The 27086-nt window shown below is 37.8% G+C and overlaps 2 protein-coding genes across 2 annotated transcripts in view; one reads left to right on the top strand and one right to left on the bottom strand.

Annotated features, from left to right (window-relative positions):
• The window catches only part of SLC25A12 (solute carrier family 25 member 12), a 45620-nt gene extending 41796 nt beyond the window's left edge, over positions 1–3824 (bottom strand). Inside the window, exons 1-2 of the mRNA XM_079310468.1 lie at positions 3722–3824; positions 3203–3256 (exon numbers count right to left, since the gene is read on the bottom strand). Coding sequence (XP_079166594.1) covers positions 3203–3256; positions 3722–3733 — 66 coding nt within the window. The 5' untranslated portion in view covers positions 3734–3824. The remainder of the gene's footprint in view (positions 1–3202; positions 3257–3721) is intronic.
• Positions 3825–5739: 1915 nt separating this feature from the next.
• On the top strand, positions 5740–23562 carry HAT1 (histone acetyltransferase 1). Its single transcript, XM_079310475.1, has 11 exons — positions 5740–5861; positions 6829–6900; positions 7200–7275; positions 8957–9077; positions 14245–14424; positions 14654–14775; positions 15276–15380; positions 15716–15822; positions 18210–18361; positions 19594–19710; positions 23167–23562. The coding sequence occupies exons 1-11, from the start codon at positions 5855–5857 to the stop codon at positions 23332–23334; spliced, it is 1227 nt and encodes a 408-aa protein (XP_079166601.1). The 5' UTR covers positions 5740–5854; the 3' UTR covers positions 23335–23562.
• The last annotated feature ends 3524 nt before the right edge of the window (positions 23563–27086 follow it).

Genomic DNA, 27086 nt, shown 5'->3' with positions numbered 1-27086 from the left:
GGCGAATTAAAATAGAGTATTTCCACAAAAACAGGAACACAAAGCAGTGGACAGGAATCCCTTAATTCAGCACTGCTGCCAATATGACAGAACAAAGAAACTGTGGTTCCTTGAATCAACTCTGAAAGGTTCTCTTCTCAACTGTACACACAAGCGACTGAAAAATGCCTTACAAAGCACAATTCTGCTGCAAGACATGAAATCCAAAGAAGATATTATGTATGAAGGTCCATCAAATATGCAGAGTATGGAGCATATCTTCAAGAATCATTGAAATCAACTCTATGACAGTAGAGTGCATAATGAAGACAGTCAAAATCTAAACACCTTCCTTTTTTCTCCAGACACCAATTTCTCTGAGTTTATCATAATTTATAATAATACCTTCCACAATAAAAACTGTTTGGGGAAAGTTTTGTTAATAAAATTTTGAGACAAAAATAATTAAATGACAGATATATTAAGCTCCATATGAGAAGGTCATGGCATTTTGGAAAAGTTTGGCAGCAAGTCACTACATTAAGGCCCGACAAAGTAGCTAAGCATGTAAATACATTAGCCCAATGTTTGCACCACATAACTTAGATCAAGAATCTTTTAGCCCAAAATAGGCAATTTTAAATTATAATCTAATTTGAATCATCACACATCAATTGAATCTGTGTTTTTCTTGGTCTTTGTCTTAAACACTTATTATTTTATAACACAAAATTCTTAGCATGCATTCATGGATTGCCTTGGATAAGCACTTGATGAATTTCTATAAGAGGTTTTTTTAAAACATCCTAACATAAGACAAACATACAAACTTCCTACTCTAGTTTACAAACTGCTGCTAGGCATCACCACACTTTCAGAAACAATGCCTGGAAATATCTTTTTGTTTCCTTCTCCACCTTACTTGAAGAGGTTACATTTCAATTCAGCAGGCAGAGAATAATTCAATTTTCCAAAGGCCTGTCTAAGAAAAATAATGAAGGTCCCCTAAGAAATCTAGAAACTGTTTATCCACTCAACTCTTTTATCTTTCTGTGGTAATTTGTTACAAAATTTGTTCTTTTATGGTTGTTACTAAAGTATGTGGTTAGCAAACACCTAAGAGGTAACTTAGCACACAGAAATTTCAATGCCTGCATTCATAGTTACAGGACTAAATAGTACATATTTTTAATGCAAATCAAACTTAATCTTTTTAACAGTTTAAAACAGTTAGAAGAAGCAGATAGTACACTTCAAAAATTCTGAAGAGAAAGGTATACATTATATATCCTTTAAGATACAACATAAACTGCACAGGGAGAGGGCATGGATAACACTGGAAGACATGCATGAGCAGAAGGAAATTTAAGTAGACACTCTATGATTAAGGTGGATGGTGACAAGGCCTAGAGCTCACATCTTCTCTTCTAACCCTTTCCAAGGGAAGCCAAATTTAGGAAGGAATGCACGACCTTTAGTTGAAGTTCACAAGAGGCCAGCACTCCCAGCAGAGTGCAACATATCTGACCCCTAAACACTTGCCATATTTCATAACAAGACTTTCTAGAACTTAGACTTGAAAAGAATGATTCCCTTTCATTTTAAAGCCTGCAACTAAGTTCAATTTCTAAGCATCAAATAAAAACAATTTCAAATTCAACAGAATGCAGAACAAATACAAACTCTTTTTCTATGCTTTTGTTTTTTTACTGCAAAATCTCAGATACTCAAAGGGAGAAAAAGAGCATTTTTCATTCCTCAGAGCACCAAACAATCCACAACTTCAACTGCACATAAAAGCCATTTTTAAAAAAGACTGCCTGCTTTCTAGGTCAATAAAACATGTACTGTCAGGAACAAAATTTCAACATCCAGTGGTAAAATGTTCTTCCTCTCCACTGTTCTCTGTAAGATCGCTATCAAGAACCTCAATTGCTCATTTCCAGAAGCAAGAACTTCTATTGACTGGATGTCAAGAATCATGAAGAGTTCAATTTACAAGTGAATAGTGTTTTGACACCTCATTTCACTTTTTTTCATTCAAATGTGCAAAAGTACCTTGCAAAAAGTTGGAAAAAGATGTTCTAGAATCACATTTTTATACTGTATTAATAAATATTTTAAAAATTGTATTTTCATGTTGCTAATTTTATTACCATACTCTACTGTAATCTTTATCTACAAAAGTTGAATGACATGTCAATCAAAAATTAACCTGTGTTGGAGTATTTTATACTAGAAACTAAATGCTGAACTTCCACAGTTCGATGCCAACATTCTAAAGTTTTGCACTCCAGCAATGTTACAGTGTAATCCAGTATGCAAAAGAACAGGCCACCAAAATTATGGTTGGGATATAACTCCTCTCTCTCAGGCAAAAAGGTCTCTCTGACTATTTATCATACAGGAAAATTCTTAAATTATATAAATGAACCAGAAGATAGGTTAAAATATTTAAATAATCATTTAAAATAATAATTTTATTATTCAGGTATTAGCTCTAATTTTATACTCTTAATTTTTTAAATAGAGAAAAGCTTCTTGAATATAGTGTCTAAAACTCAACATTAGAGGGGAAAAAAGATATTGTAGTCATTTTGAAAAATCGGTGGCCCTATTATGGACCTAAAACACAGTTCTTGTTCTTCTTATTCCATATGCCTGATTCAAACCTTATCATAAAAGTTTTAGGATTGACTGGATTTTCCCTTCTGATCATGCTTTACTGAAACTAAGGGAATGGAGAAAGCTTCATATTATTATTTATATATGTTAATTCTAAGGTCCTGCAAGGGACAATATTATGAAATACATAAATCTTGAGAAATTAACTTTAAGTTCTAAAAACACTGCCAGTGGTCCAACCATTCATAATAACACATATAAATCCCAACGACAAAACATGCAGCCATGGAAGAAGATTTTTTTTTAATTCTGCAAAAGTGTATTTAAAAAAAACACCAGCATTTTGTGATAATTACTTGCTTTATGGAAAATTAGAAAACAGTTCAGAAACTTATTTAATATTATAATTTGGAAATGGTTATCACAGTTTTTGCCAGCAGCAGTTTCTCCTCAGCGCCTGACAGCCCCTTCAATACACTGTGCCTGCAAAGTGAACTTTTAAGCGTCCCACCAGCACGACACGAGTTTGATGCCATGGCAAACTGCTGGAAGGGCTAAACACAGAAGTCTGACACTTAAACGACATTAGCTCTTTTACCTGCAAGAAAATACTTCGTAGTTCAGCAGGATCCGCTCTTTTGGTCGAATGCGCCTGTAAACACAAGCAAATGAATGCTCCGCTTAGCCGGACTACTGTCAGAGCGCAGGTAAAACCCGGCCAAAGGCGGCAACACGGGGACCCTTGTCAGAGCCAGGCCCAGCCTCAGCCATGACCGTGCAGCCGCGGGACGGCACAGGGCTCGGCGCCGCTGACAGCTGCCAGCCCCGGGCTGCCTGCGAGCGGCGCGGTGCCCCGGCCCCACAGGACATCCGCCACCGCCGGCCGGGGACCCCGGCCCGCGCCCCCCGCGCCTCTCGGGCGGGCGGGAGCAGCGGGGCTGCGCTGCCGCTCCCCCGGGGCCGCCCCGCCATCACCGCCCCCGTCGGCGCCGCTCCCCGGCCCCCGCGGAAATCCCGCGGCGGCGGCGGCCGCCTCTTCCCGCCGCCCGCCTGTCCCCGGCCCCGCGCGGGATCCGCCCGGCTCCTGCTGCCACCGGCGGCGAAGCGGGAGAGTCACCTTGACCGCCATGCTGCGCCCGCCGAGGAGGAGGAGGAGCCGCCCGCCCGCCGCGCCGCCGCAGCAGCCGCCGCCTCAGCGCAGCGCTGCGGGGAGAGCCCGGCCCGGCCCCGCCCCGCCACGGCACCGGCGGCGCGGGACCGCAGGTAGCACCCCCAGAGCGCAGAACTGAGCCTTTTAAAATGCTGCTGGATCTCATTTCTAAGGTAACAGATGCAGCCGTGCCCCTCAGGGTCAGCAGAGGGATACCTATTGGTTTCAAGCGCCGGAACTGTTCGTAGACTGATGTTCTGGCAGCAAATCAGTTGTACCTGCGTATTTCAAACATAGAACCAGAGGCCCAAAATCTGGCTGGAATTCAGTAACTTCTGACAGGGTCTTATAATAATTTATCAGGAGAGCATACATACACTTTATACCTCAAAATTCGGGTCACAACCTTAAGGAAACGTAAGTTTATACTTTGGGTGCTTATAAAACCTGACTTAAATAATTAAGTGAATTAATTAAATAATAATTTAAAAATAATTAAATAATAATTAAATAATACTGCATGTTTTGTCTTGCTGTGCTACTTCAGGGGCCCAACAAAGTATCTTTTATTAGATGCCACTGGAAAACATGAAAAGGGCAATTCTGGTACTCCTCAAATAACACAGTGAGATATTAAACAATAATACAGTAACTGGTAGTTTATAATGGTGGTCATGAAACAATGACTCAAGTTTAAAACTTTTCCCTGGAAAACAACTTTTTTTACTTACATATCAACAAAAACTTGCTACATATAACTTGGAGTTCACATACTACATATATGCCTATGTCCCAGCTGACAGCAGGAACAATTTTGCTAGAAATCTGCCTATTTGGTAAGTATCACCCAAGCATCTTGTTCAGCAAATCCATACACATATGCTAGCTGCAGTGTCATGGTTTAACCCTAGCCAGCAGCCAAGCCACACAGTCACCCGTTCCCCCACCAGCAGCACTGGTGAGAGAATTGGAAGGGTAAAATGTAGAAAACTCATGGGTTGAGACAAAAACAGTTTAACAGGAAAGGCAAAAGCCAAGCATCAAAGCAAAGCAAAATAAGGAATTAATTCACTGCTTCCTATGGGTAGGAAGGTACTCAGCCATCTGCAGAGAGGCACGGCTTTATCATCTGGGAAAACATAATCAACCCAAACATCCTCTCCCTTATTCCTTCTTCTCCCCACTTTATATACTGAGCATGATGCCATCTGGTCAAAAGTACCCCTTTGTCACTTGAGGACACCTGTCCCAGCTGTCTCTTCCCAACTTTTCATTCAGGCTCAACATCTTTACCAGTATGGCAGTACAAAAAGCAGCAAATACCTTGGCTCTATGTAAGCCATGCTCAGCAACAACAAAAACGTGTTTCAGAGATATGACCCAGGGTATGATTTGTGCTGAACACAGCACAAATCATACCCTGGATCATACCCTGTAAAACAGAATCACAGAATAGCTGAGTTTGAAGGGGCGCTCAAAGAACGAACCCACCATCCCCACACAATCTACTGTGAAAAACAATTCGACTCCAGCCCAAACCAGCACACAGAGTAGGAATGTGCATCAAAGCCAGGCCTTTGAAAGAAAATGGCAGAAATCCCCATGATCCTTCCCGCGGTGGCGGCAGCAAGAGGTTCAGCACAGACTGTTTTGTTTCTTGTTCTTTTTAGCCAAAGACAAAGCTCCGGTTGTTTGCTAGACCAAAGCGTAACTGCAGCAATGCGCAACGAGGTCCGTGCGAGAAGGAGCGGAGGCTGAGGCAGCCCCTCGGAGGGTCGCTGCCCAACCACGGAACCTCTCGCTCCGTCTGGGAGCGCGACGCCAGCTGCCCGCGCGGAGCCGCCGCACGTGAGGCGCGAGCGGCACTGCGCACGCGCGCGGCCGGCGCGTGTTCTGGGGGAGCGGGGCGGGGCCGGCCATGCACGTCCAGCGCGAGGCTCGAGGCAGCGCTGGGCATGCGCACGCATCGCGCGCGCCGCGCGGGGCAGCCATTGGCTCCCCGCCCTGTCTCGGCGGGCGGAAGCGGAAGCGCGTGTACGCGCGCGCTCGTTTCCGCCGGGCGGGCGCGCGGGTTGATTCGCTGCGCGCGGGGACTCGGACATGGCGGGTGAGTCCCGGCCCGGCCGTGAGCGGGGCAGCGCTGTCGTGAGGGGTAGGGGGCTCCGAGGGTACCGCCGTGACCGGGCCGCGGGGCAGGGGAGTGGGAGCTCGGTGCCGGCGGATGCGGGTGAAGACGGACGGCGGTGAGCGCGGGCGGACGGGATGCGGGTGTGAGGGAGGGAAGCGCAGCTGCCTCTCTGCCGCCCGGCTCCCATGGTCCTGCTCCTGCGTGTCCTCTGGCTTAAGGCTCCCACGGTCTGGTAGTGTTAAACCAGAATGTGTCTCTGTGTCTGTGGCCACGAGTTTGCTGGCAGTGGGCAGGAAGTGAAAAACCCGAAAGTGTTTTTACTTGAAGTTTGTTACATGAAGTAAGATGTAGAAGAACTTTCTTATGTTGCTTCTTAAATGAAGGGGGGCTGTGTTTGTAAAGTATTTGGAACATACCCGAAGTGAAACACGTCTTCTGTCCTGCATTAGGCTTTGGAAATCGGGTTAAATGCAGTTTATTTCCATTTTTCTTCCACATCCGCTTTGGAATAGTAGAACTGGCTTAATTGCTAGTGGTGTACGTGTCACATTAACAGCTGTTTATGGAAATGACATATTGTAAGCACTTGAAATGTCCTGACGCTTGTTACTTAAATAACATGTTATACTGAATTCTTACTGACATCATTAAATATTTACTTAATTGATAGTAACTTAGAATACTTAATGTTTTTATAGTAATGACTTTAATTCTCAGAAACTAAAAGGATATGCTAGTATGTTTTCTAGTTCCAGAAAAGTGTGTGAGATAGTTCTCTTTGGCCTCTGTATTGACGTGTTGTGGTATACTGTAGCTTTTTTAATCTTTCTTGTTTGGTGATTGTGTATTGTGTGTTTTTTCTTGATTTGTGACCCTTTCTCTAATATATTTATTGAGTAATAGTGACAGATTGGACACCTCTTAGCTCTTAAACCATTTTTTTCAGGACTTACTGCTATGGAGAAGAAGCTGGCTGAATACAAGTGTAATACAAATGAAGCAATTCAGCTGAAGCTTGGTAAGACCACTTTTTAAATGTACAAGTGATACTGAAGTATTCTAGTACCTTCCTATGAAATGTATACATCTGTATCAATTTCTCAGTTCTGGATACTGATTTGATATTCTCAGATCAAATGACATGAATCTAAATTGTATAGGATGCCTTGATTTTATTTGTATGTCACCCTCACATAGTTTGTTAGCTAAAATTTTCTGACTCTAGTGAAAACACAAGAGCATCTGTGGATAAACAAATGGAAGGTGGTGGCTTGGTCATGCTCTGTTCTTTTTTTTTTTTTTTTTTTTTTTTCTCAGTTCGCTTTCCTGAGGATTTGGAGGATGAGAACACAACATTTAATCCGGAATACAGCCATCAAGTATTTGGAGATGAGTAAGTTGGAAGTTTTCAGAATCAAATTAATAGGTCCCAAAGGGCAAAGTAGATTCCAAATCATTAAAAACCAAGGATTTTGCTAATACTGATTGCAGGGGAAGAAGTGCTGTCTTGGTGCTGCTGCTACATTTGGTGATACAGGCCAGGATGCCACTGGCCTTCATGGCTGCCTGGGCACACTCTGTCTCACTCGTGTTCAGTCAGCTGCTGACCAGCATCCCCAGCTCCTTTTCCAGCTGTTCTTCCCCAAGCCTGTCACTTGTTGTGACCCAAGTCCAGCAGATCAGCGCTTCTGTCCAGCCTAGTGCTGAATGCAATCTGACTTAAGGAGCATTCAGATCACTGATAAAGACGTTAAATGGGACTGTCCCCAACACTGAGCCCTGGGGAATGCCACAGGGAATAACTGTCTGGTGCATTTAACTCCGTTCCCCACTATTCTTTGGGCATGGCTGTTCAGTCAGTGAAAAGTACACCTGTTCAGGCCAGGAGCAGACAGTTTCTCCAGGAGAATGCTGGTATCAAAGTCTTTCCTAAAGTGTAGGTAGAAGAGTATTGTTTCTTTTATTTTGAGTATGCTGAATTAATTAGTGCTGAAGTGTCATTTATTATTTTTAGTAGAGTGATATTCAACAATCTGGCCATAGATTTTAAAAAAACAAACCACCACAAAGCAAAACTAACAAACAAACAGAACTCCCCCGAAGGAAAATCCAGCTGCATGTTTCTATGGACTTCTTTAACTAGTTGTGTTTCTTAACTCCAGTCTCCTTTTGAAAGCATTCAAAGTACTCCCGTTAGAATGAACTACCTATATTAAGTGTAATGAATTAGTTACACTACTAGACATCTACTGCAGCTATCACTGACAATAATTATAACTTACTAATCAGAGAACGCTCTCCAATATGTTTGTTTAGCTAACAAGCAAGTTCTTCTGGCACTTACATTTCAAATTTTCAATTATGAATGTACTACCATAAAAAAAAACCAGTAAAAAAAAGTTTTAGCTATGCTTTAACAAAAAAGATTGGCCTGTTTCTTTGTGAACATTACTATTTTCTGCACATTTTTTTGAGAAAAGAAAGTCTTTATTCTTCATAGAAGTATAGGGTTTGTGTTCAGGCAACTTAGCATTTTCAAAATGTAAAAACGGCTTTTGTATTCTATACTACTTTTGCACATACTAATTTCTGGTTAGATTGGATTACTAAATTGTCAACTAAAAACTCCACAAATTGCTACACCTGTATATCTGTCCTTTGTACACTATAGATTGAAATAATTTGTTGCAAAATATTATACTACACTGCAAAGTAATTTTTAATAAATGTTACCAATCAATTAATGTAATGACTGTTAATGAGTTAAAGCAGTTGAAAAAGCATAAACACAGTATTAGCTGTTTCAGGTATTCTCTCCTGGGCTGTCACAGTAAGGACACAGGCACTACCTTACTGAGTTCAGAGTATTTCCACTTCAGAAGCGAAATAATAGAAACAGTGTAAGGCAGTTTCTATGTCGAGATTTGCACCTCCAATTTGTTTCCTTTTCCTGCTAGGAAGCTTACTTTACCTTACTGGGAAAGACTATGTGAATGTCACATGAGATGAAACCACTGTGATGTGAATGTTCAGTTATGTATTGAGTTCCTGATTGTTATTTTCTCCTTTCTCAGTGAAGTTGCTTTTGGCTACAAGGGACTCAAGATCCTCTTGTATTACATTGCTGGAAATCTGTCAACGCTCTTCCGCATTGAATACGCATCAAAAGTAAATGAAAAGTTTGACTGTGTGGAGGTAAGTGCAGGTCTGCTTCTGTCTTTAACATTACATTGAGAAGGTTTACTTTGGTATGGACAGGAGTTCTAGGTTTAGTAATTGCCCATCTAAACGTGGTTTAAATTAAAAGGAAATAGAAAAAGCTTCCATTTGCTTATCTAATGAAAGCTTTGAACTTCATCTGTAGATTTCCCGTTCTTTGATGACAGTACAATCAAAATTGTGTCAAACAGAACAGTCAGATGAGAGATGCTGATGCCAAAGCCAGTTCCACAAAATAAACCTCAACTTAGCAAGTCTGTATTTTCATATTAACTGTGACCAGGAGGAGAACTAGCAGGAAGGAGATAATAAGCTTCTGTATGTGTATCATGTATGCTTTACATCTTTCTTAAAGGAATGTGGTAATACAATTACCTGCAGAGATTTTGTTTGGTTGGGTTTTTTTTATTTTTCCTGCAGATTTTCTGAGCTTATAGAATACCTGTAGCTTGTCATTTTTCTCTCTACTGTCTGTATGTTTTCCAAATATGATTTCAGACTGCGTTTAAGTTATTACTTTCAAATTTGTTGGAATTCATTAAAATTATTTCAAGGAAAAACCTATTGTAAAAGGACAAACACATTGGAATGACTTCATTAAAATGGTTTTAAAGATTTGCTCTTCCTTGTTTTGAAGGTCTACTGGAATATACTCAGTTCAACAGGCTAAGTTCCTGAACATGTCTGAAATACTTTGGAGGCTAGAGCAGTATGTCTTAGGAGTGAAAGGTCATGCTCTTCAATCTTAAGAAGGAATTTTTGAAATTAAGGAAAAAAGGAAATGCTGTTGGCCATATAGTAGACATATTTAAATCAAATTGTTTGCTTCTCTGGAGGTCTGATCAAGGTCTGTCTTGCCCTATGCAATTGAAACTTTTTTGATTGCTCAGAATGGTTGCTTTTTTCAAGCCGTGTTTCCTATACTGAATTATCACTCCAATTCCTTTAGGGACTGAGATGGAGAAAAAAAAAGATCTTTTTGAGCAGCACTTTTGTATACTTTCCAGAGCATTTGCATGCCTTGACTGAAGAGGAAGGATGTGGTTGTCTACCCTGTGCTTCCCTTAATGTTACTAGCACTGTACATTCAAATAAGCTGCTTATATTGCTGTATCTAAACATGTAGAAAGGAGATGTGGCTGTAGTCAATCTTTTTTTGCATTTGTATTTGCCGTCAGTTTAACCACCCTAAGCTAATGCATTTGCAGAGGTTAAAACATCAGCTGTCGTTGCAGCAGAATGTTGATTTGAATGCATATTAACATTTATTTTTCTAAGTTAACTATTTGCTGATCTCTCCTCCTTGATGATAATTATACTAAGATGCAGACTATTTGCTACACATGACAGATAATCTTGTGCTGTGAATAGATGGTGATAAGGAAAGAATGGCAGTTTCTGCCTTTACCATAACTGGTTACAAGCAAGTTGGTATTAATGCTCCACGAAGTTATTCACAGCTGAGGATTTTGTATCCAAATACCCATACAAGCTCATTTAACAGCAGGTGGTTTTGTTCTGTAATATTAAGTTTGGTTTCATTATTGCTAAAGCAGCTGCTGCTCTGCCTGCTAGGAGCTGACAGAAATATATTCATCCCAATACCACTTTTTTTTTTTTTCCTCCAAGATCTTTTTGTACACGAGGAAGGGATACAATCCTGAAAAGTCAAAAGCCATAACTCCAGTCATATTTATGCATCTTAATGTGGTTTAGGTCCATCTAAGGAGATTATATTATTGGGGAAGCCTCAGCAAAGTATGATCGTGTTTTGAACAGAAGCTTCTTTAATGAAAGTAAACAGAATTTGTCTCTTGAAGGGAGGTAATTCTTTCAAATAACTGAAGAGAAACTGCTTTCTTATAGTGTAAATATTAATAGCAATGACCTCTGAATTGCTTGCAGCTTTGAGATTTGCAGCTGTTTCAGTATCTTCCTTTTCATCTGTATTTTATGATGGGATAGGGGTAAATTATTTCACTAAACTCTGTATCTTGCTTTGTATCTAGTGTATGCATTTGCTTTATAGAAAAGTTAATTTAAAACTATTGTTTCAATATTTGGCATTTTTGTAATGTAATACTGCTATCACTTCATTTCTTCCCTCTGAAGTACATGCGTACAATTTTTAGAGAAATTCAACTCTCAAATATGCTTCTATAGTTATTTGAAATTAAATCACTTTGAAACGGCATCTACATGGTATGCAAATGTCATAGCTGCCTAAATGATAATTTTTAAATTAAAATTACCCAGAGTCAAATGTGATGTACAAAGAGACATTACTCACTTAAGCAGTCCTGCTACAAATCAAGTGTAGTTACAAGCCTATACCAGATTCCTTGTCATCACCTCACATGATTCTGATTGTGAAGGTAATATATTACGGGCAGCACTTCCATGAACCATACTTTTGGCTGGCTTTATTCAGGTTTTTGCATGCTTCATTGTAAGTAGCTTTGCCTATGTTAAACTTTGCCGTAGTAGTCAACAGGATCATTTTTCTGAAGAGAAATTTGTGTGCATCCATTCCACTTGGTAAGGTATGAGTGTCTTGCTCTGATAAAAAAGAATTAGCCTTTTACCAATATCAAAGAAATGCACAAGGGAAGACAGTTAACACATTTTGGTAGCTCCATGGATTATGGGCACCTCAGAGAGAAGTGTTTGAAAAGGACCTACTAAGTAATGAATGTTTCCATTAAAAAGTATGTGTTTTAGTGAAATAAATTCATGTTATGTGGTTGATATATTCAGATTCCAGTATTTCAGGTCTTATTAACTGATAATTCCATGGGTTAAACTTCTGCCACTGCTCAAACTGAGGATTCTGGGATTTGCTCTGTAAGGAGGAGAGATCCTGTTATCCCTAAAAGTAATCGAAGACTGTATTTTCTTCTGTCAGACCTCATTCCAAGGAGAGAAAATTTTTAGGCAGCAATAGGTGAAAATGTCGTAGGCATATAGAATCAAAAAGTATTATCTAGTGTTTTATTTGCTAAGCCTCTGAAATATTTTAATTCTTCCTGCTGTCTTGAAAACAAGACTTTTCTTTGGTGGCAGCCAGTGAAGGATGTGCTATCTTACAGGCTTTGACAGATCACAGATTGTCTTCCTTCTTACCACTAATGAAGAAACTTAGAAATGTGAGGGGAAGCAAAATTACTTAAACATTATGTATATAGTACTTCCTACTGTATATTCACCTTTTTTAGGTGTTGTCCACATAGTCGTGAATTGCTGTACTGCTGCTTGGAAATACTGTTTTAATTCTAGATTATTTTTGCATGGTTATTCAGCCCTATAAAAGGAAAGTTGCTACAGATTCTTAGTTGTGCTTTCCTACAGATCAGTCAATAGTGCCGACACAAGATCTGTGTAAACAGCACATTTGCACAATTTGGAAAAAAAAAAAGGCATTTCTAAATTGTGTTCCATATAAATACGTATTTTAATGTAATTAATTGTTTCAGAAGTATCTGGTTTTGTGTAATGCCCTTAAATGTGTAAGTGTAAAGAAAACATATTTTAGCTAATATTGGTTTATGAAGAATAGCAAAGGCGCCAACAAATTGTTTTGAGAATGAAATTAGTGTAAAGACTGTACATGTTTTTACTGAGTTTTTACACCAGGTATTGTAGAACTGTATTTTAACTGCTTAATAGCTCTCTCTCCAAATATAAATGTAAATGTTGGTAGTACCAAACCATTAAGAATAAAACTTGTTTGTGCTGAGCTAAGTCTATCTTTCTCTACACTAAAAATGTAACTGAATGATAAAGTGCTATTCATTTGCAGGTGCATTGCTTCTGCTTAAGGGCCCATGGTTGAAAGGACAGGAATTAGTAGCATGTTGTATTAGCCTTTTGTAGTGTATTTTGTTCTAAGCATCTTAATTTCCCTGTTTTGAATGCTAAGTAGCAAGAGTCTTGGTTTTGAACTAATACCCATCATGCATGTAAACGGTGTGAAAGAGCTGCTTAGTAAGTTAACACAAAGTGTTCTTGTGTCCGCCCTTGTGGAAATAGATACAATACAAACATTACAGCTGAACTCACGGCAAACTCCATTAAGTAAAAACCTGGATTCATTGTCCAGAGAAAAGTTTGAATTGAATGTAAGCTCATTTTGTTGAATGTAATGTCAGGCTTTTAGGGGTTGTATTGAGGAGTATGGTTTTGTTAAGTTGAGACCAATTCATTAAGTTTTATTGCCTGGTGAGAAGCAGTAATACGTTATTGTGAAGCTTCATCAAATATTCATGGTTAAAAAGAAGTAGTAAATGTATTCAATCAAGTGGTCTTTTGGGGGTCTGAAAAGGATTATGAAGTCTGCTCAGCTGATAGTCTCTAACTTTGGCTATCTGAAAAGGGTAATCTCTGAATTAAATTTTGGTGTCAGAATATTTTGTCTTTCGTGGTATGTTAGACTACAGGTCAGATTCACTGACAGTATTCATAAGTTGTACTTTTTTATGTCAAACTTTGTTTTCAAAACTTCCTTTATGAGAACAGGGGTTGTGGTTGTCTGAGTTTGTACTGTGTTTTGCAGCTCTTTCTATAGACAGGCATTTCAAGCAGCAGGCCATAAGAATGCCAGAGTGTGCTAGCTGACACTTTCCTGTTTGGGAGCTACCATTTTTGATCTTTGTCCCTTTTTTTCCACTTAGTTCTGCATCATCTAATACCTCTTGTAAGCTGCTTGTTGGGGAACCTGAGTTCTACAAGGCTGTGTAGCACAGCATAGTCTTGGTGAACTGTTGTCTAGAAAGTCTTGGCTTCTGAACATGCTGTGCTTACAGAATAGCTACCAATGCTCTTAGTCAAGCTTGAACAAACATAAGAATCTCTAAACATAAAAATGTTCATGAACTTGGGCTGTAACCAAGAGCTTTTTGATGCTTACAAAGGCTAGATTGTGACATTTCTGATCTCATGAGTGCTGCTCCTTTACTTGCTTGGAAGGTCATGAATGAACAACAAGAATGCTTGTTTTTTCTTTTTTCTTTTTCTTTCCTTTTTGTTTTTTGAGTTACTGGTAGATATAGTGTGTCTCATATATTCATTTCTTAAACACAGCAGTGACATCAATGCTGTCTTTTTTGAATCTTCCACCAATCCTTCCTCTTTCTGTAATCTCCAGGCAGATGATGTTGAAAGTAAAATTAGAGAAATCATTCCGCCTGGTTTTTGCACAAACACAGATGACTTTGTGTCTCTGCTGGAGAAGGAGGTCAACTTCAAGCCCTTTGGAATGCTGCTACACACATATTCTATCCATAATGAGGAAGCTGGTGAAGATATAACGTATCAGATATACAAGGTATGACAAATTAAGTTAAACTTCTGCTTTTGAGCAACCAAATTAAATTTTATTTTGCAGAGATGCACTTTCTGTAGTGATTAAACTGTAGTGTATAAATACTGTAATTTTACCCATTTAGTAATCACTAACATGCTTTTTATATCAGAGAATTTAATTAGATTTTGCATAGGTCTTCCTCTTGCATCTGTGATAGGTTTCACCTGACTTCTCCTGGCTTTTTCCCTAGGCTGACATGACATGTCCAGGCTTTCGAGAATATCATGAAAGGCTTCAGACGTTCTTGATGTGGTTTATTGAAACTGCTAGCTTTATTGATGTAGATGATGAAAGATGGAACTACTTTCTAGTGTAAGTACAGTTCTAAAGCAACAGTGGACCTTATTACCTCCACAAAGCCTGCATTTTAATTGTGGCTGGCCAATTATTGGAGCAGTATAATGATATTTTTCCCAGGAAAGAAAAAACATTGTTTATGAGGCTTGAGTTTTCCTCCATTATGCTTTGGGAAAGCTTGAGAATAGAGCTGAATTAAATGCTGTTGTCCGTTAGAGCCCTGAATGTAGGCTTAAACAGTAAAATGAGCTTTGCCTGTGTTTTCTTTTACTTGCCACCTATTCATCTTTATAATAGGCAAGTGCACTGAAGTGCTGTAAAGAGGTCTGATTTATCCAAGTTGCTGCACACCAATTAAGTGAATTGTACATTCAGAACATAGCAGGTGTACCCATTGGGCCCTCACAGAGTAGCTTGCTGACACTGAAAATTCAGTTGGAGAATGGAAAAGAAAATGGACACTGCATGGGAGCGCAACTGTAATTGACCTGCTTGGCTTTCTGTTTTATCTGCAGATTTGAGAAGTATAATAAGGATGGAGCTACGCTCTTTGCGACCGTAGGCTACATGACAGTCTATAATTACTATGTGTACCCAGACAAAACCCGGCCACGTGTAAGGTAATTGGCGGTGTAACTCGTGCCTTGCCTTTTATTTCAGAAGAGGGAACTGCTGAAGTTCCCAATACTTGTTTATAATAGTGTTGATTTGTTTAAAAAAATCCCCATTATTGCCTGTCTATGCACTGATTTATTTCATTGTTCCCTTCTTGAAGCGGAGGGAATCTCTAACAAGTTTTGAATATTTAATGATTTTAAGATTCTGTTAAAAATTACATTTCAACGTGAAGATTGCATGTACCTTAATCTAAAATGAAATCCCATTTTGTTTTTAAGACTTTGCATTGTTTCCAAATGCTTGCATTTGAACTGAAAATGCATTCCTTTGTCTGTAGCCAGATGCTGATCTTGCCACCGTTCCAAGGAGAAGGCCATGGTGCTCAGCTGCTTGAAACAGTTCATAGATACTATATGTCTTCTCCTACAGTACTTGATATAACAGGTTTGTGTTAAATTTTTAATAAGGATCTTTCACAGGTTGTTGGCCCACAAACTAACTTTTATGTTCGTTTACCTGAATTTAAAGCCTTTTGAGGATTTAGCTTCTGCTCAGTTCAGGATTATTAATAGCCTGGATTACAGAAGTGTATGTACTGTAGCTTCTTAAATACTTAACTCGGAGAACAGCACACCAGGAAAATTCAATCCCTAGGTGAACAGATTACCAGCTAATTATCTATTTTATTGTGAGATATACAGCTGAGTTTGCCAAGAGATCAAGCTTTGTCAAATTCCTTGTTCAATTTACCCATTACTCAAACTTGAGGGGGGATTTAACACACCTAACTAAAATAGCATATTAATATTAGTGTGCAAGCTGAAATTTTACAGACAGTAAGAGTTTGTGGAGAGCTTGTGTTCTAGGAGCACATATTGCTGACTGAAGGTATCCATGACATTAGATGTGTGTGCACAAATACCTTAAAACAATAGATTGTGGAAATGGCAGATAAAGGGTCCATGTTCATAACAAAACTAGCATTAAAATTGCCACAGGCATGACATTGGTCCTGCAGTTTCAAGTCTCATATAGGAAGAAGTGCAGTCCAAACACATGTTGACCATTCAGTTCTATGTGTAGTCTCATCTAGGTTATAAGAAACTCTCCATTGTAATTAAAAACCAATAGACTATAATACGTTGTTGCTGATCATTGTAACAAAATAATCCACTTTATAATTTCAATCCAGTTCATGGGAACCTAAGAAAGTATAACTTAGATTATGCAACAGGAACTCATGTGCATCAAGTATTTTCTTTTTTCTTTTAATAGTACAAACCTTTATGTAGCTTTTATAATTGAGGATGAGCAAAGCCTTAACATGCTACTGCATAAATCCTGTGATGTGTTTATGGCTTAGTGCCTTAATTTCAGGGTTATAACAAACAGTAAATGTGCACTAAAACAGGGTTTAATTTTTTATGGAATGAAGCAGGAGAAAGCTTGTAATATTCTACATGGCACTCAAGTTATGAAAGTTAAGACTGTTAGAGAAGTATTTATTTCCTTTTTGAGCAGCACATGGGGCTTGGACAACTTTAATATGGCCAAGATATTTAGGATATCTCATCTAAAATTGTGAAATAAAGCCTTTAACCTTTGTGTATTAATTTCTTTGAAAAAGCTAATAATTTACCAATTCAAATTACTTCCGAGTTTCACATTTGCAGCAAATACTTCATTCTGCTTATACCTTGTCATCCTGACACAAGTAAAATGTATGCTGATAGTGCTTACTGGACAGAAACTGCCTCATTCTTCTGTTAACAATCTGAGTGCAAAAGAATGAATCAACTTGCTTTAGTGCACTTCTCCAATCTCTTTTGCAAAATAAGTGCAATAAGGCTTGCCAAACAAGATTAGGCCACTCACTTGTGATACATTTTAACCCAACCCAGAAAAATAAATTGTTAGTTGTGTGGTGCCACATACACTACATGGCAAAAGCTTCTATCCCAGTCCTTCTTGGTAGCTTTGATTTGCTTTTGATCATCCTAAAACTGCAAATTTTACCTATTTAAAGTGTACTTCAAAACTAAAGGGAAACATAGCTGTCATATAGACTGGTTAGCCATACTCCACAATGCTGGGTCCCAGAAAAATGAGTGTTGAAGTGGAAGCATGACCCTGCTACTACTTGTTTGTAGTGAGCTTGTATAAAGCAAGGAAAAGATTAATGTATTCACAGCATTGTACATATTTTCATCCTGCATTAAGTAGTTGCATATGGGCTCATGTTGATCTTAACTGAGGCTAATTCTCAATTTCACTGTTTTTTCCTAAAACAACAGTTTTGCTAGCTATGCTGTCTTTTTAAGCAAAATGGAAGTAACTTGAAATTGTGATCAGCTTTTGCTTAGGTCCTTTCAGCCTTTTAAGTTTGGATAATCTTGTCCTTTGGGTTGTACCTTTTCCTGCCTTCCCTGCTAACAAAGACTAACTCCTTCTCAATACATGTCTTCAGCTAGTTTACTTGCATACAGTAGGATTTTTTCACCAGTCGTTCCCACATTTTCCCTTTTGTTTGTGTTTTAGTAGTTCTACCACTTCTTTTCCCAGAGAGTTAAATGGGTTTAAACAAGTCAGTTTCATAATATATATGCACAGTATGTACAGCAGTGCATACACAAAATACCAGAAGTTTCTCTTTCTGGGACCTGTTTGTCTACTGTCAAACATTGAAACCTTTGATAGCAGTCTTACCGTTAAGCATATTTGTTTATATACCAATGAATACTACACCTGCTTTTGTTTTCCATAGTTCTTGTAATTACATACCAGAGATGAGAAAACAAATAATGCTGATAAGCTTTTTTTATTCTTTTTAGCTGAAGATCCATCTGAGAACTATGTGAAGCTTAGAGACTTTGTTCTTGTAAAGCTCTGTCAAGATTTGCTTTGCTTTTCCCCAGTGAAGTTAATGCAAGGTTTCAGTCAAGAAATGGTGACAGAAGCTCAACAAAAATTGAAAATAAATAAGGTATTAAATCAGTACAGTTGTAGTTGGATATATTCTTATCAAAGTAGTCAATACAATTTAAACTTAGAGACATGGAATTTACACACTGGCTTATTTTGATCGTTGTTAAGGATTTATCAGGAGGTACATGGCTCATGGTTTTAGATAAATGCCTTTTTTACCTACAAATTCTATTGTAATAGAATTTGACATGGTTTTGATTTCTTTCAAGAGTATTTTTGCAAATAAGTGTTGCTTTGGGAATGCAGAATGCTAAAGTGGCAAACAACTTACTAATGCAGCTCTAAACACTTGGAGAACTAAAGAGTTAAATTGATCAATTAAATTTGCTGGTAATCTTAGGTTATTAAAACTCATTTTTGAATACGGTAGTGAAATAGAATTGCTTAATTAAAAATGTATTTGAATGTAATGTACTGAAGACTTTAAACCTGGAAGGATGGACAATGTGAAGCCATATTCAGATGTGTTCATGAAAATGGTATCTCTTATATAAGGAAACTGAATCTGCAGCCATTTATATGTTAAATCTGAAAGAATAAATAAGTTTCATCTGGTTTTTAACAGTATACAAACATGTGGTAGTGTAGCAAACAAACCACTTCATTTTTGTTCTGTTGTTCAGAAAAAATATACTTGGTCTTAAATTGTGTTTTCATACAGATGCAATTAATACTTTTAGCAGCAACATAATTTTCTCCCCAGATGTCTTAGTTTCTGATCCTGATACCAAAAACACTTCACTTTTTCCATTTACTAATTAATTTTCTGGCCCTAATAAACAGGAAACTTTAAATATTGTTGTTTCATTTTCATATTTAGAACTTTCAAGGGGGCTTGTGCAGGACAGTAGGTATATGTGGATTGTTAAAATTGGCAAAGTGGATACTGCTTGGTATTGCTTAATGTCACTCTAGTTCCAGTCCTTGTTCTTAGAAGTGTTTTTGGACTTAGAAGTGTTTCTGGATTCTGGGCTTTCTGCTTACAGTTCACTTACAGTCCTTGAAGCACCTCTCTCAGACACTGGGTACATGGAATAAAATGGTTTTGAAGTAAAAATAAAAATATTTTTTTCATTGAACCTACCAGATAGAGGGGGAGAGATTTATCCATGCCCCTGTCTTCTGATAAGATGAAGAATTACTCTAATATTTCTGTATTTCACCACTTGGAATTCTGTTGAGTGACCTCTTTATTGAGATGTGGTTTTTATTCTCCTTTCTGTTCATTAGCAACACACAAGACGAGTTTATGAAATTCTCCGATTGCGTGCAACAAATATGGGTGATGCAGAACAGTCCAGAAGCTATCGGTTGGATGTTAAACGAAGACTGATTGGGCCCTATAAGGTGTATATGACTTAAGTATCATTTAATATTTATTTCAAGGCTAATTATACTTGATTTTACTTTAATTTCCATAAATGTAGTTGATGCCAATTATGTTGCCAATCAACTACTATTAGTTATGCAGTGTTCAGCTGACATATATACAGATGCAGAGGACATTTGTACATAGCAGCACTGAAGATCCTGAGTTTGACTCCTGACTGTTTCCTGCCCAGTTCTAGCAGGAGGTTACTATTAAGTTTATGCTGTCTGCCTGCAAGTGGCATTATGCCCAGGTAGATTTAAAGGGAAAAATGATGAATTTCTTGAAGAGGTTAAAAACATACCTTAAATAGACAAGCCAGAAATTTGAAGAGAGGCAAAGTTTATACTGCAGACTAGGTATAGTTTAGATTCCTGTTGTAATTGTTTGCTAGGTCTTAAGTTTGCTAGAAGTAATCAAGTCACATCAACATAGGATTAACTCCACGCAGATGAAATACAAAATAATGCCAGCAATAAAATTCAAGAAAGTATTAAACATAGTACCATGTGATTTTCTTAGCTCCTATTATTTATGCATCCTGGATTTTCAATGTGTTTGGCCTGTGTTGCATAAACTGACCCTTTGAGATACAGATTTTAAAATTTATATCTTAGTTGCTAATGTCATCAGTCTTTGTATCAAGAGTCAAAAAGGCCACAAATAAATCTAGGTTAATTGCTGTAACTAGCATGTCAGCCACTGTTGTCAATTAAGCACTTGCCAAGCAAACCAAAATCCTGCATATAAATGTACACAGAACACGAGGAGTACCTTGATTAGCTTGAAAACCTTCCTAAAGCACCATTTATCTTGTTACACCAAAATAGCAAAATTTTGCTTGTAGTCACATTTGGCTTACAGGGGCTATTAGTAGAAATTAGTAGAGAGGCCAGCATTGTATTAAATACCTGTCTGATCTGGTGATAACTTCATGTCATGCTGAGTGCCAGGACCTTAATCAAAACATACTCTTTCATGAGTGTTTTGTCTCACTTGCTGAATTTCACTCAGTGTCCACTATAAATAAGGTGATTTTTCAGCAACTGTTTTTCATGACAATTACGTGGTTTCAATTCACTCATATTGAGGTCCTGTAGGCAAAATCCAAAATTTCATAAGCAGCTTAAATTCTAGTGCTTCTAGCAGGTGTTTCCACTTCAGTCTTTGAACACAATAAGTACATGGATAATTAATTACTTTGTATTGCTAAATATGCAATATTGCTACTTTAGAACATTACATTTTGAGGTTTTTTTATTTCAATGTGGATTCAAAAGAATCCTTAAAGCAGCCAACACCTTTTTTCCCTGATTTTAAATTTCATGTTCTGAAATAATCATCTTGTTTATGGTAGTTCTGCCTAGTAAATAGTTCATTAAAAGCGATATTCCATCTTAGAATTATTTTCTGGCTAACAGTAGCAGGGAAAACGTCTATATGCAGAAACCTCAGGGGAAAAACATGTAATACATCTATTCCACTTGAAGTTGTTACATTAGCAAGGTGGTGGTTGCTGAAGATACTGAGACCTTTCTGCATGTGGCATCACTAGATTGGGATGACTGATGTAGCAGGATATGTTGCTCTCTGCATAAGTAGTACTAATACAGGAAATAAAAGGTTTGATATTTTAGTTAACTGGGCATCACCCCAAGGTAGTTCAAAGGGTGATTAGCTTATGAAATTTAAGTTTCACTGTGGCTTCTCCATTTCTGATGAACTCTGCCTTTTATTAGTGGATTGTGCTGGTAGACGTATCTCCCTGATCATGCCTTTGTTTTTCATGTCATTCCTCTTGGAAATACCACTGCTGCACTGCTTTTTGTAATTGTGATACTTTGCTACTGGAATACACTTTTCTTCACAGCCCAACAGCTTGCTCCCAAAGAATCCTCTTGAAGCTGCCCAGGCAAAATGTTACTGATGGCAGTTTAAGATCTTGTGTACCTGGATATGCTTGTAGAATGTTTTTAGGGAGAATGTATACTGAAACAACTGGTTATCTGAAACATGCAAAGAGAGTTTGCTTTTTAGCAGGAATCTGGAACTTAAAGATAGCCTTATGGTACAGTATCAGATGTAGTGGGCATTTAAAAGATGGCACCCTTTTTTCAGAGCTAATGTTAATAATCTAAACAGATACTCCTGTTAATTAGGCAGAGTTTTATTTAATTCTAGAATAAAGTTTTAGTTGTTCTACTGACAGAAATTTGGCTTGAAGATACTTATCTCTATTTTCATTTGGGCAGCTCATCATACATTTTCATTATCTTACCTTTTGACTACATAGAGCTAATATGAAACTAAAATTTAAATATCTATGCCACTTCTCACATCCTTTCAACAAGGAAAGTTTTCTTGATTATTGGCCAGAAAAGTGCCTGAACACCTCATCAGGACTTAAGTACAGAACCTCCTTTTCTAAGCTGAACTTTGCCTATCTGTGGAATCTTTGGGAGATTGTAAAAGTTTTTCTGGTCTTACTCATTTGCAGTTTACTGTAGTCTCCACTCCTTTCTCCTGACTCTCAGCATCAATCACAGAAAGAAAATAAATATTCCTTTGGGAGATAAGCATGAAATTGAAGCACAAAAGGGCTTTGAGACTGTTTGAAATATTGGTGAAATTTTGTTGTTTTAATACATTGATTCCATAGGTATTGTAAAGGTTTATTGGTAAGAGAGCAGGCATATGCAGTACTTTTTTTAATGAAGTGTTGAATGATATTCTGCTTTTACAAAGCTAGAAAAGACTGAAGAATGGAAAGTACCTGAAGAACTGAGTAGTTCAGAAATAGGTGTCAGCTATATAAAAGTATATCTGCGTAAAGAAAATACTGAAGTATTTTGAGGTGTTTTTAAGAAACAGGTAAAAATCACATGTGGCAGAGCAAGGACAGCTCATCATCTTCCTGTTCAAATATGTTTATGCTTATAAATAATCTTACTGCTTTTCAGTGCTGTTACTGCTAGTCCCTGGTAACTTGAATAATTTATAAGAGTTTGGGAAATTTTCTCTGTGTACTGGAGACTTAAAATTAATATTTGATAGTTATAGGGAAATTAGTTGGCTGAACAGTCATGTAAGGGGACACCAGTGTAATTAATGTTAATGTAGGACTAAATATTCTGGTCAGATTTCTACAGTCAAATTTTTTGTGCCATACGTCTTCAGCTAATCTGTTTGGTTAAGGAACAAAATTTGAAACTGTTCCTCCCTTCACTAGCTCATGGGCAATACAGAAACTATAACAGAGCCTTTAACAGAAGAAATGTACTAATCAAACATGGTTACTGGTTCTCTTGGGATTAGGGGCATCTTAAAGAAACAGATACTAAAATTGAATACATTTTAATGAAACACCGTAATGAAATACCATATTCTTGATAATTACTGGCTGTGTTCAAACTACTGTTTGTTTGATTGCTTAGAAAAAACAGAGAGAACTTGCCAAGATGAGAAGGTGTCTAAGACCAGAAGAGATGACTAATCAGTTGAACCAAATAGACCTAAACTTGCAACGTGAACAGTTAGAAGAGAGCTTCCAACAGCTTGTTTCAGATTACCGAAGAGTCCTAGAACGACTTGCACAAGCATGAGGATCCTACCTGTACAGGAAACTTGCAGATACCTATACAGTGTTGTAAAGCACATCTTTAACTGCCACTTAACTGCAAAAAATCTCATGTGACGTTTTAATCACATTAAAGGTGACTTGTGTTTCTGTGCATTTTGAATATTTTCTATTTTTGTGTTGTAGATTTAAAAATGTTGTACTTTAGGTTTGGGGGGCACTTCTTGATGAAATAAACCATGTAGATTCTCAGGTACAGTGTTACTTCCGTTGTATGAATTTTCTTTTACCCTTTTGTTTTGATCAAGATTTAATAGATACTTGAAGAGCAAGTTAATATATAAATCTAAGCAATCTCAGATTTCTCCTAACTTGATTCTCCTCAGGCTGTTTTCTGTGGATCCCACTTACAGTGTAATGCCTGTGCAAGTTTAATGTCATGAGCAGGTTACAACATTGGTTCTGTGATCTCTCAGGTGTTTCCTGTGTACAGAGTCTTTACTCTTTGCTAAAAGTGGATCCTCCTGCTGGAAGCAAACAGACACATTCTGTTTAAGCCTCTAAAGTGCCTCAAGCACATTATTTTTCAAAACCCCAAGTTTTGGGGCTCATGATTTTCAGGAGGACACCTCCACAGCTTGGGAACCAGCCAAGACAAATCCGGTGAGGACTCCAAAAGCACTTCTACTAGTGAAAGAAACACAAATCTGTAGGAAGCAAGTGCCTTTATATAGTTCCTTGGTTCTGTTCTGCTATCCATTACTTCTCAGACCTGAGATTAGTTCTTAAATATCCTGTATGTCCTACCTCAAGTGAATTGTTATCTTTTCTGAAGTTCAGATTTAAAAGGATTTAATCTGAATAAGGAACATTGAAATTTATTAACCATGTTTGATGGTCTCAATGAGCTTCAGGTCCAGCTTTCAAAACTGAAGTTTGTCAGTTGACAGTTCTCCACTATCTGATGTGGAGGAAGTGAAATAAATGTTAAATGTTTAGAACTTGTGGGATTTTTTGTATTTTTTATTAAATTATTTTTAGAAATTTTAATTCCAGATTAGGATATCTTGGCTGTATGGTATGTCTTTCATCTACTGTAGTATCCAAATCTATTAATCAATTGTAACAATTGTTAAAAGACCTTTCCTGATAGTAGTAGTAAGGCTGAGGTTAAGTTGAGGAAGTTGGGGTTTGTTTTTTTTCTCTGAATGGTTTTGTTTTTTTATTGAACATGTTCAGATCATGGTGATAAGCCAGAAGTGGGAAATCTGAACTGAATAATTGTGCTTCAACTTGGTTCCTGAATAGAGGTCTAGGTGCTTCTAGGGCAGCCTGCACTAACAGTCCCTGAGCTTAAGCCATTGAAGAAGCTAGGGCTGACAAGAAGAAACACTGCCTAAGGGGCTGTTTGCCCACTTAGAAATTACTGAGCAAAAAGCATAAAATTGCTTTCCTTAATCACAATTTCCTTTTGCTATTCACAAATAGTGAAACTTCTCTCACACGGTGACAAGGGCAGATTTATTTTTTTAAAACAGATCAGATTTTTTTTCTTTTTATGTTGACACAGTTGAGAGTTTGAATTAGTGCTTCCAGTTCCTTTAGTAGTTTCTCATTCCAGTATGGTCTTGGGAATATTCTAAGATGTTACGATGTGCCTGTGAACTGCAAAACTTCTTGGCATGAAAAACAGGAATAAACAGCTTCCTAGAGGTCTAGAAACTTTGAATCCTTCCATCCTGCAGCAGATTACAGCTTCTGCTGCTCTGCTGCCAGGAAAAACCTTGTGAGTACACCCTAATCCATTACAGTAAATTAAGTCAATTATCTGAAGCTATCTTCATCAGCAAATTAAAGTAGCCCTGCTGACTTTGCCTAAAGTGATCTTAACTGGACTGTCCTTTCCCTTGGCAAAGGGAAGGAAGCAATAATCTTGCTGGACAGCTAGAGAACTACAACAGTTCTGACGCTGCTGGGGGGCATATGCCAGTTTCCTTCAGTAGGCTTGTGGGATGCATTTGTTCAAGCTAACGTTTTAGAGACTAGGCATTCCTGGTAAAATTGACTAAATACCCACATTTCAGAATGCTGCTAGACAAAGTCCTAGCATGCCAGTCTGGATATTTTGTTCATGATTTTCAACAGGATAACAAATTTCACATACAAGTGAACTGCAGGATGCTTGTCTCAGAAGTACACACAGCAGCACCTCCAGCTGTTCAGTGAGTCATATTGTGAAATAACAGTGTAATACTATTATAAAAGTTTAGTAAATTTTATATAATTTTTGAATTTCTGTATTAACATAACTAATAACGGGGACCTCCTATATTTAAACAAATACTTCATGTTGTAGTACACAACTAGTATTATTTGACTTTTGTGTGCTGAGAAGACCTGTGAACTACTAACAGCTGTCTGTATGGAATTGCAAGTAGGTACTGGAGGGTTTCAATTGTGTGGATTTGTGAGCTGACAAATTAACACAGGCTTAGTAGCGGCTCTTTTACTGGATGTTGGAGGCATGAGAATTGGAGAGCTGAAGCTGAATGCTATTGGAGTCCTTTCCTATTCTGAGCACAATATGATGCTAAAATAATCCTAGATTAAAAATATTTTTGTTCAAATACTTAAGCTGTAATCCTAGGTTTCTTAAGGTGCTATTGTTCTTTTCAGTAATTACTACCTAACAGAAATTTAAAGCAAATACTAATAATAGTCTTATTAATAATAGGTTTATGTGACTTTTTTCTGCATTTTGATAAAATCCAAATTCTTCAGTCACTTCACTCAAATTTCAAGTGAAACTTTGCACAACATATTGATAAGGCATTTTAGAGAGTTTTTTACATTTGAATATTCAGAATGTGCATAAGATTTCTAAGTATATTTATAAAGTTTTTCATTGTAGATGCTTCTGGCATCAGAATGTTGGTTTGCCCTTCTATCACTTACACATCCAGCCATGGCAACAGTGAATCTACTTCCAAGTAATTCAGTAAAATGGTGACTTTAGTTCAATTGACAGACACAAGTTTTCTTCCAATGTAAAGATACTGTCAATGTTGCTAATCCAATATTTTGTCCTAAGAGGTAGATAAAGCTCTGAAAAGTGTTTCTGTGTTCAGAAACCTGGGTCAAACTGTTCCCTTTCAGATACTTTGAAACATAAAAGTTACCTACTGCAGATACTAGGAAACAACTTCTTGTTCAACAACTAATAATCTCAAGAAATACAACAGAATGCCTATAGCTTCAGAACTGAGAAAGCAAACCACCAGAAGCTGCAGGATTTGAAGAACACTAACTGCTGTAGTTGTGGGAATAAAGGTCTGTGTGTTGCTAAAGGAGTGTCTTGGGCAGCAAATGTCTTTGCCTCCTAGGAACCAACACACAAAGCTGCTATGTGGCAGTTTAGGCAATTCAAGACTGACCTATTGTCTCTCTCTGCAATATCAGCAGGAGGGTAAGCAGCCCATAATGTCTGTACGAAGGATTTGTGTGTGCTTATATAGATTTTTTCAATTCCTTTTTTTGTCTCTTACTGAGACTTTGTTGTTCTTTATGCTTCTCCTTTATCATATTTTATGACTGTCAGACACTAGAAAGCTTGAAAATCTCATGTTGCATATTTTCCCATTTTACCTTTCCTCACAGTGTCTGATCTCCTTTCTTCAGTATCAAACTGGATAGAACTGGAAATACCTGTTAGAACTAGAAATACCTGTTACATTGGTAAGCCTATCATATAAAACTTTGGAGTTTCAGCTTTCAAAT

Source organism: Erithacus rubecula, assembly GCF_903797595.1.
Source record: "Erithacus rubecula genome assembly, chromosome: 8".
NCBI lineage: Eukaryota > Metazoa > Chordata > Aves > Passeriformes > Muscicapidae > Erithacus > Erithacus rubecula.
This window is presented reverse-complemented; position numbering and strand designations above follow the sequence as displayed.

Excerpts from the sequence above, each read along its gene's own strand:
- HAT1 (XM_079310475.1), top strand. Across the intron at positions 15,381-15,715 it reads AAAACCCGGCCACGTGTAAG|CCAGATGCTGATCTTGCCAC; the intron begins GTAATTGGCGGT and ends CTTTGTCTGTAG. Across the intron at positions 19,711-23,166 it reads GACTGATTGGGCCCTATAAG|AAAAAACAGAGAGAACTTGC; the intron begins GTGTATATGACT and ends TTGATTGCTTAG.